Source organism: Molothrus ater, chromosome 3 (genome assembly GCF_012460135.2).
Source record: "Molothrus ater isolate BHLD 08-10-18 breed brown headed cowbird chromosome 3, BPBGC_Mater_1.1, whole genome shotgun sequence".
NCBI classification, from domain to species: Eukaryota; Metazoa; Chordata; class Aves; order Passeriformes; family Icteridae; genus Molothrus; species Molothrus ater.
In genome coordinates this window covers 69,279,014-69,296,437 of record NC_050480.2, presented here as the reverse complement: position 1 = coordinate 69,296,437, position 17,424 = coordinate 69,279,014, and the positions used below count along the sequence as shown (strand labels likewise).

At 45.0% G+C, this 17,424-nt stretch overlaps 1 protein-coding gene across 2 annotated transcripts in view; it reads left to right on the top strand.

Moving 5' to 3' along the window:
* Positions 1-17,012, top strand: part of SOBP (sine oculis binding protein homolog) — a 112,359-nt gene extending 95,347 nt beyond the window's left edge. For both annotated transcript variants that reach the window (XM_036379566.2, XM_036379565.2), the window contains 2 exons: positions 2,522-4,476; positions 16,901-17,012. In XM_036379566.2, the coding sequence (XP_036235459.1) occupies positions 2,522-4,474 (1,953 nt within the window). In that variant the 3' untranslated portion in view covers positions 4,475-4,476; positions 16,901-17,012. The remainder of the gene's footprint in view (positions 1-2,521; positions 4,477-16,900) is intronic.
* Positions 17,013-17,424: the final 412 nt, after the last annotated feature.

Below are 17,424 nucleotides of genomic sequence, written 5' to 3'. Positions count from 1 at the left end.
GAAATAACTTTAAGGTAAATTCAGCAGTTCTACTGAGTTAAATGTATCTTATTACCTCATAGTGTAGACTCACAAATTCCCCTTTTGTCTGCTTTGAAAACAGTGGCAAGCCAGAAAATTTCAGGAGGTTGATTACAGGATGGTTCCATCATGTGTGCTGCCTTGCCAGGTGGGTGGCAAACCTACAGCCATGCCAAATATGCAGGATGGTTTGGTACCACTGCAGTGTGCTTGCACTATTTGCAGCACAAGCTCCAGGGCTGTCTGTGATGGCCACTGAGCCTTCCTGTGGAGGGCTGATACCTGATAAAATCCAGGAGCTATTGGAAGTGACATTGTCCCCTCTGCCCTGCTTGCTGCAGTCCTGCTTTCCCATCTGCCCCATGCCTGGGGGATGCCTGCACCATGGCAGTGCAGGCATTTATCCCAGCAGTTCTATGCATTTCACAGCCTTTTTGCCCACACATTTTAGGGTGTCATCGTCACTGTATGTTCAATGCAGGGCTGGACTTGTTTGCACCAGGAAATTTCCTTTTTTGCCATGGGGCACCATGCTGGAAATACAGCCATACTGATGCCACATGTGCCAAGCAGCACCAGCAGCTCCTCTGCTTTATCTCACAGGGCACAGTGTCTGCATGCCCAAGCTAAAAATCTGGGTCCTGCATTCACAAACTTCAGGGCTGACTTAGGGGTTGCTGCTTCTCAACTGATTATTTAGCTTGATTTAAGTGTTGGGATAAAAGAGAGGAGGGAGTGTATGCCTGTGTGTGTGAATGGGGAGGGGAGCAAGAGGGAAAGAAACAGTGACCTGGCAGGACAGCCAAAAGGTGGAGGAGTTAAATGGGCTAATAGCCATAGCCTATAGTGTGTGTGTGTGTGTGTGTGTGTGTGTGTGTGTGTGTGTGTGTGTGTGTCTATATACATTAAAGATATATTACTGAAAACTCAAGAATGTCGCCACTGTTTATATTAAAGGAAAGCTGAGAGTTAAATGAGATGGGTAATCAGATGCCCAGCATATGTTGTTTTGAATTGTTTATATGGCCAATAGTTATTAAAATTAATTATCCTTTTAATGCAGTCTTTTCACAATCATAGTCTTCTTTGGGGTTTTTAGTGTATTTTTTTCCTCTGTACAAAAGATAGAGTCATTTCAAAACAAGCTAATGTGGGCTATATGGAAAAGGCAGAGCAAACAATACCAGGATATATTATGACATGGTCATAGGCTCAACATGCTGATAGAAAGCACCAAAAATCTCTGTCAGTGGAGTATTTTGAGAACAAATGTAAATGACAAAATTGGGGGGGGGTTTGTGTGTGTAAAATTCTGTCAAAAAAGTGAGGCACTGAAAAATCTGACATCTGTTTATCTGTTTATAGCTATGGCAAGATTACCCATATTAATTCTTGTTTAAAATGCCATATGAAGGAAAGGCATTTGTGCAAACAAGAGTCATATTTGAATTGTAGATCATGTCTTCACCATCTGTGAGAGCTGTTGGTGTTGCAAAATTAATGTGTTAATGAAATCACAATAATTTCTCTGAAGTAATGGATTCTGAAGCCTAGAATGACTATTTTTTGAACTTTGGTGTCTAGTGGTTTACAACTGGGAAAACCTTTCACAGCTTAATTAGTTCTGCAGCCTTATTTTAAAAAAAATTGGCTGTGCCTTTACCACACCAATAGCAATACAAAAAAAGGATTAAATGGAAAGCAGAGAAACAAAACAAAATTGAGCCTGCAATGCAAACTTTTTGCCATAGTATTTGAGAAGTTGCTAAACAGGTCATTGCTTGCCAAAAAGTTTTACTCAAAGTGACTTGTACACAAGAGTGGGCAAACAGCTCAGAAAATAATTCCAGCTTGCTGAAACATCACAAATTGGGACTATTCGAACCTTACGCAAATATCCCAACTTTTTCCAAGTTTCTCCTTGGAACGAAGGGCAAAGAATCAGTGATGCTTTTTGCTTTGTGATGCCATTTTGAAATACCACACTCTTTCCAACCTATTATTTGATACCCTTGGTAGAATACTAAATGTTACTGTGTGCTGCAGTTCAGCAGAGAATGGTTTGTGTTCATTTCCAGCAATTCTCTGAGTCCTTTCCCACTTCTCACACTCCTTGTGTAGCATGGCATCTCAGATGGCACAGGCATGCTTAGATTGCCACCAAGGAGTGATCACAGCCATACTCGTATGGACTTTGCATGCTTACATATGCGTGTTATAACAGTTTATGCCAGCTGAGGATTCTTTTCTGTGCTTTGGGTTTAAGACATATAAAGCATCGTATAAGGTAGAACTGAGATCAGGGGAGACAGAAAAGGGAGTGGCATTCAATTCATTAATATGTTGGGGGGGAAAAAAAGGTGCAGTTTTCACAAATACGACTTCGTTTTTTCCTGTTAGAAAAATAATGTGTTTAGCAACTGAAAAATTACTTTTAAAATAACACTATGAAGAGAAGATTGCTTTTCTTACCTGATTTGATTTTATTACTGTGTTGTAGGTATGTGACTGGTGTAAGCACATAAGACACACAAAAGAGTATCTGGATTTTGGGGACGGGGAAAGAAGGCTTCAGTTCTGCAGTGCAAAATGTCTCAATCAGTACAAAATGGACATTTTCTACAAAGAGACACAGGCCAATCTTCCAGCTGGACTGTGCAGTACATTACATCCTCCAGTCGAAAATAAAGCAGAAGGCACTGGGGTGCAGCTGCTGACTCCAGATTCTTGGAATATACCGCTAGCAGATGCTCGGAGAAAAGCCCCATCCCCAGCGTCTGCAGCTGGCCAAATTCAAGGCCCTGGACCATCAGCGTCTACCACTGCCTCTCCGTCTGACACTGCCAACTGCTCTGTCACTAAAATCCCCACGCCAGTTCCCAAACCTATTCCCATCAGTGAGAATCCAAATATTCCACCAGTTTCTGTCCAGCCACCTGCTAGCATTGTGCCTCCAATTGGTGTCCCTCCTCGCAGTCCTCCCATGGTGATGACAAACCGTGGGCCAGTTCCTCTGCCCATATTCATGGAACAGCAAATTATGCAGCAAATCCGTCCACCGTTTATTCGTGGGCCACCTCACCATGCCTCAAATCCTAACAGCCCTCTCTCAAATCCGATGATTCCTGGAATTGGTCCCCCACCAGGTGGTCCCAGAAATATGGGTCCCACCTCTAGCCCCATGCACAGGCCAATGCTTTCCCCCCACATCCATCCCCCCACAACACCTACCATGCCTGGGAATCCTCCTGGCTTGTTGCCACCTCCCCCTCCCGGAGCTCCTTTGCCCAGTCTTCCTTTCCCCCCTGTCAGCATGATGCCAAATGGTCCTATGCCTATGCCACAGATGATGAACTTTGGATTGCCATCCCTCGCCCCACTGGTGCCACCCCCAACTCTACTAGTGCCATATCCTGTCATTGTCCCTTTGCCCGTTCCCATCCCTATTCCCATCCCCATCCCTCACATCAACGACTCCAAACCCCCCAATGGCTTCTCCAGCAATGGCGAAAGCTTCATTCCGAGTACCTCCAGCGAGACGCCTGGGGCAAAGCCAACCAATAGCTCTTCATCCCCTCGAGAGTCAAAGCAAGGATCATCCAAATCCTCTGACTCATCACCGAGCTGCTCAGGCCAGTCCCTTAATCAAGCTAAAGTGCTTCAGGAGCACAGTAAAAATGAAGTTGTTGATTTGACTGTCAGACCTAGTAGTCCAGCGAACAGTAAATTTGGTTTCCCCAGCGTGCTACAGGGTCCACAGGACGGTGTGATAGACCTAACAGTGGGCCACCGGTCTAGGCTGCACAATGTCATCCACAGGGCTCTGCACGCCCAGGTGAAAGTTGAACGTGAACCTAACAGTGTTGTAAATTTGGCTTTTGGTAGCTCGGACAAAAGGAACTGCAATGACTGCAGGGACAACTGCAGCCCGGTTGACTCAAAAACGTTACCATGCAGTGACGGAGCTCACTGCTGTCCCGTCTCCTTGGCCTCTGGCACGCCAGGACTGGAAGCTGGCGCAGCGGTGTGCAACGTCATTGTGAATGGCACAAAGAGCACAGAGGGTTCCAAGAACCCGGAGCCGCCCCAGGAGCCGAAAAAGCCCCAGTCCCCGGAGGAGCTGGCAGTGAGCGAGCTGGAGTCCGTGAAGGAGAACAACTGCGCCTCGAACTGCCACCTCGAGGGAGAGGCTGGCAAGAAGGCTGGGGAGGAGCCCCTGGCTGGGGGAGACAAACAGGACCCGAACCTTAACAATCCAGCAGACGAGGACCATGCGTATGCTTTGAGGATGCTGCCCAAGACAGGCTGCGTGATCCAGCCTGTGCCAAAACCAGCAGAAAAGACTGCTATTGCGCCGTGCATTATCTCAACGCCAATGCTCAGCACAGGGCCAGAGGATCTGGAGCCACCATTGAAAAGGAGGTGTCTCCGAATTCGAAATCAGAATAAGTAAAGGTTTGTGTAATCACTACTGCCTTCTGTGTGAATAGAATTCGGTATTTTCAGGTGTGAGGGCAAGCTCATGTGGATGTGGCCTTCATGAAAGAGAAAGATACAAATTCCAATTTATGAGCACTTTCAGAAAACTACTGGTATTTGTGTTGTAGTATTGTTTTTTGTGTTGTATTGCATCTGTACTTGTCAGTACTCCATTCATCAGCAGCCTCATTACACTTTTGCTCACAGAACATATCATGATGGTTCTGGCTGTGAAGTTATTGTGCTGTGTATGTCAAAATCAGTGGTTTTCTGCCTAGAATATGGTACAGGTCTGGGCCATTAATCTGCTTACTTATTCCAGCTGAGTTACACAGCAGCTCAAGCCTTCACAATGACTGAAATTGCCCTGCAGCGTAGCACAGAGCCAGATGACCCAGCAGCTTCCTGCTAGCTCAGATCCAATGGACTTAGCAAATGGTCACCTCCAACCATCTCACTTTGGTCTGCCTCCACACTGCACCCTGGCTTTCCACTGAGCTGTTCTCGAGAGACTGAACTCCTCTCCATGGGCTTTCCTTTCTCATTTATTGGTGCTTAGGGACTGCCTGCTGTTTGGGACCTGCCCAGTATAGCTTATTGCAGCAAAACCTCTGCCCTGGGGCTTTACTGCCCTTCCTGAGGTATCTGTCTTTGGTGCAAGTCTCCCACCTTAAAAAAGCCACTGAGATTTGCCCCAGCCCGGTGCTTGGTGTATGTTTGTGGCTCCTGGTAGGGCTGCAAAGCAAGGCAGAGATATGGGTAACTCCACCAACCCCATGGCTTGCCTAAGGACAGTGCTCCAGATGCAGAAACCTCTCATCCTTCATTTCCAATTTCCAGCCTACTGAATCCCTCTGATAGCATAGCACCTTTGTAAAACTCTTTGTTTAGTATGTGTCTGATGCTTCAAACCTGTGAGCGAGAAACTGTCTAACTAATCTGCCCTGTCTGACCACCCAAGAACGGCTCTGGCAGTCACTCTTGTAACACCTGAGCTGGGACAAAGCCCCTCCACAGCTACACACCCCACACTCACACAATCAGACCAGGTTTCCTCACTGGCTCGACCCCAGGTTTTCCACATCAGAGTTCTCAGATATCCCAATCATTAAAATAATTTCATCATGGTGCAATAAATAAATAACAAAACAACAGCTCGAGCTGATGCCTTTGAGTAGGGATGCAGAACAAAGGAACCCTGGGCTTTTTTGCCTTGTATACCCTCACAATCTAAGCACAGGGAAGTCTGGGGGTTGTTGGGGGTGTGCGATCATCCTGTGTCCTTTGTTGTAGAAAGGATCAGTGCCCATTCCCACCCTCTTGCCTGGTGCTCAGGCTTGGGCTCTGGCCCCCTCAGAGCTCAACCTGCAGCTGGCACTGCAGCTGCACACTGCGCTACCTGCACTGAATATATTCCTTAACAAAACTAATGTAATGGAATTTATTTCGATACACGAGCACGGAGAGCTTCTTTCAGGAAAAGGGGAAATGGTGGGTGTTGCAAGAAATCTGTTCAGCAGTAAAATACTGATGCTTTGCCGGATGTGGCTTGGTGACATGCCAGATTTCATTGCAATCCATGGAATATTCTGTAGCCTCCAGTAAATCCCTGTTCCTAGTAGCACAAATAATGGCTGCAGTGGTGTTTGGCACCTACAGCCACAGATAGCAGCAGCAGGCTGTGTAATCTGGGCCATTGCAGTATCTCCCTGCTCCATCAGTGTGGGCTAATTGCACCATCAAAGATATATAGTATAGCCAGGACTGCCTTCTCATTTGTTAACACAGCCTTCCCTGTGCTAGTTGCAGGGCTGGAAACATTTCTTCCCTTGATCACCAACAGTATTTATTTACTTTCTTCAGTGGAATACAACCATTATTCTTTGCTCTCAGCATGTGCTGACACACATAAAAGATACACTAATAAGAAGAGAGGATAACTATCACATTCTTGGACTAGTAATCAGCATATACAGGAACTTGAAAGTCAAATTAATATTTAAATCTTTACACACTCCTAGGTCCTATTAGTGGGGATCCCCCTACCCACCCCTGAGGTATGGAATATATGTCCCTCAGCAGCAATATCTTTATTGCAAACTCCACTGTTACATTTGGAGCTTGAAAGATTCCCTTCATAAATGTATGCATGCTTCTACCTAGGGGTAGTGATTTGATCTAGTGAGAAGGCTGCTATTTGGCTGTGTCCTTTTTATTAAATTTTAGGAGAGCCATGGTTAACCCTTCCTTTCCCACCTCATTGAAGCTCCTCATAGCTGCTTATTTCAAGACAGTGCTCGAACACTTGCACATTTATGTGCTTACTCTGTAGTCAAAGACAGGCTGGTTCTTAGCATCTATTTCTGCTTGCCTGGACTATCCAGGCTGCAGCAGTGCTGCCTCTTCAAGGTCCCAGTCCCAAGAAGAGTTTAGTATCATTCAAAGCCAGAGGCTAAACCTTCAGAGAGAGTGCTGGCTTCACCAAGTTGTGTATTTTTTCCTGTTGACGTGATTATTCATGACATCACAGATAGTATTTAAGAGAGAAAGTTGGCAAACTGAACAAGCTGCATTAGAAAGAGAAGGATTCTTTACCATTCCAGTTACTGTCCTCAGCCCTTTGTGTTCTCTAAATGTCAATAGCTGCCACTGTGATTATCCTCAGGAATAGCAATTTTCCCTTTCATCATGAGTTTTTCATATTTCTTTGCCTCAGTGTAAGGGTTGTCTTACAGGAAAGTTTTCGGGTTGCCAGGCATGATTGATCTGACCCAATACAGACATCTGTAACAAAGATGCAGCTGAGCTAATTGTCTAAACTCTCTTTTACCTAAAGAAGCAGGCACTCCAAAGAGACAGCTGAGCTCATCCCAGAGTCAACAACTAAGACAGCTCAGATGAATTGTGACCTAGGGGTGCCTATTTCTGCCTGCAGTGAGGTAAACTTAGGGTGACTGGCACAGACCTAGATGTCCACATAGATACTGGAAGTTAAGAAGCCCAGCCGAGGTGTCTGCTCTACCCCTGGGGCTTGTGCAGTAGCATAGCACGGGTGGTGATGGTTATTAGTCTGTGTCCATCCCCTCGTTCCTCCAGGAAAAGAAAAGAAGTAGCCTCTGTGCAGAAGATATGGGAGACCAGGGTCCTAAAGTGCTCCAAAAGAAAGAGGATACTCCAAATACCCTGCAGAAGTAAACAGCATGGTAACCATCTCATTCCAGTGGGTACCTCAGTGAAAGGCGGGTGGGTTTTGAGCGCCTCAAGGCACGCACGAGTGATTTGTGCAGCTCTGATGATTGATTTGAGGTGAGGACTCTGTGGTTTCATGAAGAGCCCTTCTTTTGCTATTTCAGCATTGCTGGTCATAGCCAGTCTGGGGGAGCAAAAGGGCTCTGCCTTAGATTTCTGCCCTCCCCTCTGAGGGATTTCTGCCTGTGAGGACTGAGCAGGGCTCAGAGCCTGTCTGTGTCTGTGCAGAGGGGACAACAGGGAGTGGAGAACTTCAGTGTAGCCTCTTGCACCCGCAGCCCTGACCTCTGCCATGCCCATGGGTTAGTTCCTCCTGCCCAGGCCTCGGAGAAGCAGGGAGATAAAACCCTTCTGCAGTCCAGTTGTGGGGAGAATACCTTAAGAGAGACTCCAACCTCACAGAAATTCTAACAAATTAGAAAGAGGAGAGAAGCTACACTAACAAGTGGGTTGATTTGGGCCCTTGGAGGTTTGTATTGATAGCACTGGCTACACTAACCTGGGAGACAAAAAGTCCAGCCAGTTGTCTTTTTCCCTCTTGCTTCTCACCTACTTGAATTGGAAAATCTGAACATATTGCTCTAATGTGCAACTTTTCCTGGATTTTATTTCCCATCAAATTGTGTGACAAGAAGGAAATTAGCCAAATATTTTTACGCTAGATTTCTGGACAGACAGATTGAATTCATGTAACAGCAACATGGACTCTCTAAAAAGGAATCAGTGCAAGCGTGACCTTTTTGGGCAAGTTGCCAATTTCTGGATTATTTAATGTACCAATTACTTGATTATTGAAAGTGCTAATCAGCAACATAATCCTTGATGTTAAAGTTTAGTTTCTCCATCAGGATGTGGACTGTCAAGCTGTTCTAACTTGATGCAATTTGAAAAACTATCAAAAGATATCTCAGTGCCAAAGTCCTGCTATGATAAAGGAATGAAGCTAGGAAGAGTATTCTGTTGAGTGTTATATTTTCAAGTTTGAGCAATGTGAGTTTCTAAAATTAGCAGTGTTAGTGTTGCCTGCCTACATGCTTTATGCCCTGGCGGGATCAGTTTTAACCCACTAGCTTTGATGTCAATGTTTCCTAAAGCAAAGAAATGAAAACACAGAGGCCTGCTTGGATTTAACATGATAGTTATGTTAAACTAAATGAGAAAATGAAGTGGCACATGCTAAACTCACAACTAGCTTCTGTGTGTGTGTATGTGTGTGTGTTGGGTAATCCTGTGTTGGAGACAGAGGGATCAGGAAAGGAAGGAGTTTTTCTGCTTGTGACAGCAGAATTTCTTCCAGAAGTAATGGAAATAGTAGGTGTATGGCCATCTACAGAGCCAACCTGTATGTTTCAGGGTCAGCATCTGCTGAAAGTGAAAGGCCCAAACCTTCAGCTGTCTGGTCCATGCAGCCTACTCATAAAAATATACAGCATGTAGAACACTCAGTTCAGAGCAGAAATAGTATATATCCCACTTTGAGCTCCTCTGCCCATGGTCCAGCACAAGATTTCCTACTCTGGTCTGGATTCCTGAGGCAAGGAGCATAGCTATTAACCTCCTTTTTTTTCAGCCTTAGAGATTTTAGATCTCCTCTGTCACTGTCGTATCTATCTACCAACATCTTTCTTACCTCTGCCTAGCTTGCTCTGAAAAAATTTGACCTTAAAGATATAGGTGAAAACAGTTTTTCTGTATTTGAACACGTTTCTATGCTAGTCATCTTTGTTGACATGGTACTACAGGCCAGAGCCTTAGCTAATTTTAACTGGATATAGTTCTACTGGTGCCAAACTAATTTAAATCAGCAGAGTAATTGGACTCATACACTTAACACCTACTCTCCTGCTTCAGAAGTTTTCCTTCACCTGGCTTCTTATGAGCCTACAGAAATTTTCCATTTATCCAGAGGGGGAGAGGAGAGACTTTGAACACCACAAAGCCTTAAATACGTTTGCTTGGAACTGAAGCTTTGCCCTTGAGAGCTGCCTGACTCTAGAAGTGTGATCTTATGTTTCAAAATTGCCTATGTACCTTCTCAGGTATATTAAATCAGAAAAAGGATTTCCCAGGGAAAAAAAAAAAAAAAAAGGAAAGAAAAGAAAAGAAAAAAAAGTTTCTCAAAATAGTGAAGTATAAAATGACATACTTCCAGGGTAGCTTTCAGCTCCCACATCTTGCTGCCGGGGTGTGGGAGTGCTAACTTCCGTCTTGGTGGCAGTAAATAGCAGGCTCGTGGTACACTGCCATAGATCACTGCACACTCTTTGAATCAAAGGAGCAAGTGCTGATTTCTGATGGGCTTCTCCTGCTTTTCTATAAAACCTCCTAGGGAACATGTTTCAAATATGAAATCTGATTCTTGAACTCAGTTTAGAAAATAACTACACCTGGTCTGATTTGTAAAGGTAATAATCATCTAGGGCTGTTGGCAAACAACACACACGGCCAGAACTTGACAGCCAAAAAAGGCTTAGCTCAATTGACAGAACCACAGAAATCTGAAGAACCTATGACACCTACAGACTGTAGCCTACCTGACAGCTCCCAGGACCTCAGACCACCAATTTCAGAGATAATTTTGGTGCTTACTTGCCATTATTAGTTTTAATTGTCTTATGAAATTAAAATAATTTGAACTGAAATAAGCACCATGCATTCCCTAAGTTGGTGCAACCCACATTCATATTGAAACAATGAGTTGCTCATAATTCTTTGCCAGGCTTTAAAGACTGTTCAGGCACTTTCATACTTATAAGGTCTAAAATGCTCCTCTTATTTAAATTGGTTCAAAGCAGGTTTGGCTGCACTGAAAAGTGTTAAGTGTGAAACAGCCCTATGGGGAGACTCGAGCTCTTCATCAGCCTGTCCTTGTGCTGTCGAGCTACCAAAGTCAGTGGTACAGGGAAATTTTATGGGGGTGGGGAGGAAAGCACCACTCATAATTAAATACAGAGTCCCTAACAACAAAGACCATAGTAAAACAGACTCTTGTAAAAACACTTGTAAAAACATCATCTAGACATCGATTGCCTTGACTTGTAGGGGCCAAGATGCTGGATGGTATGTGTCTGATTGCCACTGAAATCTGATGAGGAGCTAAGCACCTCACAGCCTTTGTGAAGCTTGACCCTGAAACACCATGGCCAACCTCAGTGCGGAGCAGTGAGCTCTGAACAACTGTGAGAAGATTATAGACTATTTAACACCAATACCTGAAAGTGGGAGAGAAAAGAGCAAAACACTTCTGAGGACTGTGTTTGTAAAAAAGTTGGACATACTCAAGCAGTGAGGTATAGATTTTAAATAAAATTAAATTATTGCTTGAAAAAACACAGTGGAAGATTGAAGAAAAGTAGAAACAAAGCTCTTGAGCAAGAAGTCAGGCAGAAATCAGACAGTGGCAAGCAAGACTTTCTGAAGCAATTTTTGCTTCCAGATTACCTGCTGAGTCTCTCCTGTTGGTCCCATAAAGGTAAGCACATTTCTGGGTGCCTCCACTAGTCAAAGCCTCACAGCTGAGACCTCCTGATAATGACCTTATTTACATTATTTTGATAATGAGCTGCGGTGCACTCACAGGACTGAAAGTTGTCTTTGGAAATGTGTGTGATCATCTCGTGAGAGCCATGAATTGGAGTAACCTCTAACATTCTGCAGAACCCTCAACTATTTAATGTTTGCTTCTACCATGAAAATTACAGCTGATTAAATATCTGGGCTTGATCCTGCTCAGTGCTGTGTGCACTCAGAGCTTGGTGCCTCTAATGCAAGCTGAAGGCCCCCAGCACGTTACAGCTCGAGGTCCTGCCTCCGACTCTTTGCGTGGCTTGGCTTCCCCAGACACAACTCTGGTATTTGAAAAGAATGGTATTCCTGTACAACATGTGTCTCAATTTGTAATGATATCCGCCCTGCAGCTGGCTTGCTTTTCCAAGTGTTTCTGAAACATTGCTGCCTTAAATTCGAGCCAACCTTCAATAACAAATTATCTAAAGGCAAAGAGGCCGAACTGCATTTGCTGAGAGGACACCCCTACTCCCTGCTGTGCTCCATCTTCCAGTCCCAGTTTTGGACTTTCATGCAGTGTAATGTAATCATCTTCTATGAAGGCAGATATTAAAAAAAAAATAAATTAAGAAATAGGGGGTTTCAGGATTGGGTAGTGTTGAGTGACATAACTATGGAATTCTGACCTCTCTGGAAAGATCTGCATCCCATCATCAGGTGATTGATATTGAAACCTATGGTTAAGGCAATTTTCAGCTATTTATTTGGAGCCCACGTGCTTAAATGCAAAACTTTGTGTCGTCTGCTTATGCTCCAAATATTTATAAGGTTTCATGAACTACTTGTGCTGCTACTTCTAAGTTCCTTATCCAAAAAGAGGAGGAAAAAAAGCCCCTTCCCACAGAATTCTCCAATTGAGAGAGTCTTGAACATGACTAGAAAGGATACATGACAAAGTCACTGAAAATTTGAATTGTGACCCTAAATTTGAAAGATCAGCTAAAATGCCAATTCAGTTTTATTTGAAAAGTTTGCCAGTTATTGTTGAAATGGTTATCTTGGTGGTAAAAACATCGTTCCTGTCTTCTTGGGGTGAGAAATAGAGAAAATCTAATGCAGTGTTTGGGCCCAATCCAGGTTTTTCAGTGCCCAGTTCAGTGCTGAGGATAAGGGAGATGCCCTAAGGTGCCTGACACTGTGCTGAGGTCTGTGCCAGGTCTCACCCACTTGCTTCTTATGTGTTCTGGATGAGCTTTTCCTCTTCTTTCTCCCACAAGATAATCCACGTGACATTTTTGCCACCTGAGCATGCCCCCTTGCTTTTGGATGAGTCTGCATCTGCTCTTGTTAAGACTTGAAAAGAACCAGAACAAGGGCTGTGAAAACCAGGGAGAAACCCTGTGAGGACAGTGCCAGGCATGCAGTCCTGGGTGGTTATGGACAGTGGAGTTGTTCATGGGGAAAATGGGAAAATGGTGATTGCTTCCTGATACAGGATGCTGAAACTTTTCACTAAGAAAGTTCATTGCTGCTTCAGAAAGTCTTGTTATTGTAATTGTTATAATTTTGTGTCCCACAATAACATTTCAGGTTAAAAAGCCAGGCCCAGGTGTAGCCCAGGTGAGAAGGAGAACTCTCAGGGAGGCACAGGCTGTGGCTCAGCAAGACACCCATCCTCACCTTCCTCCTTACCACCACCAACAGTTAAACTGCCTTTCTCTGGCTATTTAACTGGTTTTACTGGAGAGATCAGGTTGAATAACAAAATTGGGAAGCACCTTGGAATAGTGGTTTAGGCTCACAGGAGACTGCTGAAATGCAAGTCGAAGTTACTGTTCTGATTCAGACAAAATCGGAGGTTTAAAGAAGGGTTGTTGCATCACAGTGGTTGCCTGTTTCAGGAAAGGAGAGTAGAAACTGTCTGGATTTGGTTTACCTTGTATTTCAGTTTTTCACTTTTGGGGCTTTTTTTTTTTTGTTTGGTACAGTTTGGTTTTTTGGTTTGGATTTGGTTTTTTTTTTGGGGGGTGTTGTGGTTGGGGTTTTTTTGGGGGGGCTGGGGGGGGTTGGTTGCTTTTTTGTTGTTTTTTTTTTTTTAATACCTTGCAAAATTTCAACTTTATCCCAGCTTAGAATGGGAGAATTTGTTGAAAATTTGGCTGTTTTTTTTTTTCAGAGGAAAATCATATCTTCTGCCACATCTGCACACCAATGGGGCAAAGCACACTGCTTACAAGGCTGGCAAACACACTGGTGCTGTACTAACTGGGGGAGACTGGGCTGCCTTGCTGTTGTGGAGTATACCCAATTACAATCAGGACTGGCCCTGGCAGGCTCTGTGGTCTGCCATAGGAGTCACTTCCAGTGTAGAGATTAGAAGTCCAAAACCATGATGGCATTTTCCTCTTTGCATGATCCATGTACATACCTCAGAATGCCCCAAAATATAAACCAGACACCCCCCTGTCAGTAGTAGCCTGGAGAAAATGGTGCAACAATTCATAGAATTGGGGGTGTCTTTACCAATTCTTCTGCCTAAGCATAGAAGGCAAACCCCAGGGCTCTTCCCCAATGCATTCCCTAAAGTCACAATGTTTGCTCAGATTGCAGCTCATGTTTCAGTAGAAGGGAAAGCCTGAGTTCCACAGGTGACCCAAAGCTGAGGAGGATCCTTAGCTTACAAAGTCAGAGCAGAAGGAAATCACTCTCTTTGAAATCCAGCATTAGTGCTTAAGGACTCAGCTTGTTTTCCCATTTGAGCTAAAAGCCCTCCCTGACTTTTGCAATGTGGCATCCCTTCCATTAGCTCATGGAAAGATAAATCATAGAGTATTCAAAGGGGAAGGTTTTAATGAAGAAGCTTGAACTGCTTTAAGAATTGTAAAAAAAAATAAAATTAAAAATTACAGAACTATTACAAGTAACAGATGATTCCCGAGTGTTTCCAGGGCTGAGCTTGCTCCCATGCTGACTTTAGCTGCACTCTTGTGGTTTATCTTCAGAGCAGTTTCCCTGAGAAAATAATTGTAATGCCTTTACTCTAGGGCCATGCATGTCCCAGATGAACCAGGCCTGTTTTAGCACATCAGCATTCATTGTCTGGGTGAATTAAGTGCTGTGCTAAATTATGGAAACTCTGCCATGCCAATCCACATCAACGGTTGTTTCAGCCTTCCCCACCCAGTCTCTAATTTTTCCTGAACAATAAGATGTGAATCTGGAGACAGAAATGTTCAATGCGGCATAGAATGACAGGGAAGCAACCATGGAAAAAACTGTGTGTGCATCTGGATGTGTGTATGAGTCCAAAGCCATGTCAATGACATGGCCCCTCTGAGGGAGCAGGACAGGACTGGGGAGGACACTGTGGAAAAGCAGCTCTTTCTGGTGGCCATCAGGAGCATGCCACCAAGCTTGACTCCTGGGCAGTGCTGGGAGCAGATACACAGGGATCAGTGCTTGGGTGTGGGGGAGCAGAAGGACATCTCCCCACAGCTGAGCCATCCAGCTCCTCAGCATGGAGGGGCAGGGAAGTGAGGAACACTTCCAGCAATTGGCTCCACCAAGCAGGACCAAGCTTCCCACCACAGGACAAAGGGCTGTAGCTCTGCAACAGCACGTGGAAATAGCTGGGTAACTGCAGAGGGGGAGCAAAGAGTGGGGAGGCTTTGCCTGAGTTGCCAAATTGACCTGCCATGCTCTAATTTTGTGCTGTTGTGAGCAAGGATGTGTCGGGCATCAGCCAAAGAGGAAACTCTGTGTGGGTGAGTGCAGCCTGTGTCAGAGTTGCCTGTTGCTCAGGTTTTGACTAACAGCCCTGCAGGGCACCAGTGCAGCTCTCACCTGTTGCACGGCAGCACTGCCTCACTGTCTGAGCCCACACAGATGAACCTCCAAGCCACCTGCTTTAGCTGGGTCATCATCCAGTTGAGTTATTCTCCTTCCCTTTATGTTAACAATAGGGCAGAAATGAGCCTTCTTACTTGTTCTCGTTCCCTCATCTTTTCCATGCTGCTTCCTGGGTTTGAACTACAGCCTGCCTCTAACTTCTAGGTGGTCTTCCAACCCAGGATCAGCCCAGCCCTACTTGACTTTGGAAAGCAAGCAAAACCCAGTATGCTTACCTCAGCACAGCTCACATAATTTCAGCTCCATGGCTTTACCCTAATGAAAATTCTTTTGTGGTTGATGCAATTTTTCTATCTGATCAGCAATATTTGATGTGTGTTGAAGGCAGGTTCAGCTAGGGTGAAGAGCATATGTCGCTCTCCTAAAAAGTAATTTGGTTTTTTTTCTGGGGGGTGATATAAATAGCTGACTTTATTGTGCTGGTCATGCACGCTAGTGCTGGCAAGAGGTGTGTAGCATTGAGCTCCCAAGCAGTGATGACTGGTGTGTTCTCATTTCTTTACAGAACTTTGCCTGCGATGCCTGATACGGATTTTTATTTTGTAACTTGATTGCTACAAAGATGCATTTATCAAACGCGATTACTGCCCTATGAGCCAGTCAACAGGGAAGGTCCTTCTTGCCCTTCTGCACACCCTGTTACTCTGAGTCCATCTGCAACAGGGGAAAATAGACAGAACTTACACATCTCTGCTCCAGGCAGAAAGCATCAAGAGCTACTGAACTTCTTTATGCCTTCTCTGTGAAATCCCTTATTGGTTTGTGTTGTACCATGTACTATGAGACTGGTTAGTGAGGGATGGAAATTCATTTCTGTTCATGTATGGAAAGAGAGAGCAGCGTGAAGCTTCAGACATTACAGGTTTAATTTTCTGTGCTTCCCTTTTTACACCAAGACTTCAAGCCAAAAAATGTGACAGAAAGCAGTTGTGTACTTCACCTTAGTAGGTGGATAGATCCCAATTCTCAGTCTAGTTCTTGTTCACAGCTCTCTGTACGCACAAAGAAGCTCATCTCACTGGGCACATTGCCTGAAAGCACAAACGTTACTCCTTAACCTAGATATCCTGGTCTCCATGCCATGGAAGTTTATGCTGGTCAACATATTCCATGTACCTTTCAGTCTCTGCTGTAAGGAGGATGGAGGTTTGGCAAGGGGATACAGGCACATTGTTGGGAGGGATTACAGAGGAGCCAGTGTGAAGGGGAGATTGTGGAGCAGACTGAGAAGGGAAGTGTGCCCCAGCACCAAAACTAAGGCTCCTAAGTACTGCAGAGTTTCAGTCCAAATCTGTAGGGGACAGCAGATCCCATCCATTGAGATAAAGTCCAAAGTTCATTGTGTAGGGAGACAGAGGGGACAATCCCTGCTAGGTAGCTTACATGGCCAGCTGACAAGGGAAGTCAATGGTATCTCCCAGTATCCCCTAGACAATAAGACTCAGGAGCTTATACCTGCCAGGGTGTTGTTGATAATTAACTCTAATTATATCAGCTTCCAGCTTTGTATCACAGGAATTCCTCCATCTTCCTTTCCAGGAGCCTTGGAGGCTGCGTGTCCCAATGGCCCTTGAGTCAGGAGGGGCCGGTGAGGCCGGAGCAGTGGGCTTGTGCCTCGGCCTGGCTACCTGCCCAGCATGAGGCTGTGTGGGACCTGAGCTCAGGCAGTGCCCAGCCTGCCTGCAATGAGCCTCCTGCTGCTCTCCCTGACCCCCTCTGCTTGTCTGCTTTGCAGGAGCGCTCACTGACAGGGTACCTTGCATGGAGAAAGGGAGCAGAGCAAACCACGTCACTGCACCGAATGACACCAGCTGGTCCGCTCACCACCCCTCTGGCTGAAAGTCCAGCAAAGAAAGAGCTTCCTGTCATGAAGCCCCCGAGGAAGTCTCGGTCCCACGGGTGCCTTTGACCCAGAAGACAGCACATCATAGATCCACACAGTGTGCTCAGCATTCCTGCGACCACCCCTCTTCTCCTCTCGGAACGCTTTTCCCTCTTCGTTTCTTGCTGGGGGGGATTTTTCACCCGGGTTTCAAAAACCACATGGACCAACATAGGTACTTTGCCCTCACTGACTTCGAAGTTCAGATATTTGAGACTGGACAATGATACGGATTTTTTTTTTAATTTTTTTTTTCCTTTGAAAAACTGCTGTGGTTTTGCTGCTACACTAAGAATCGTGATTTGCATTGTATGGTTTTGGACCTATTCAAGTTTTGATGGGGGAAAGGGGTAATACTGGAGTAGCAACGCTTCAGA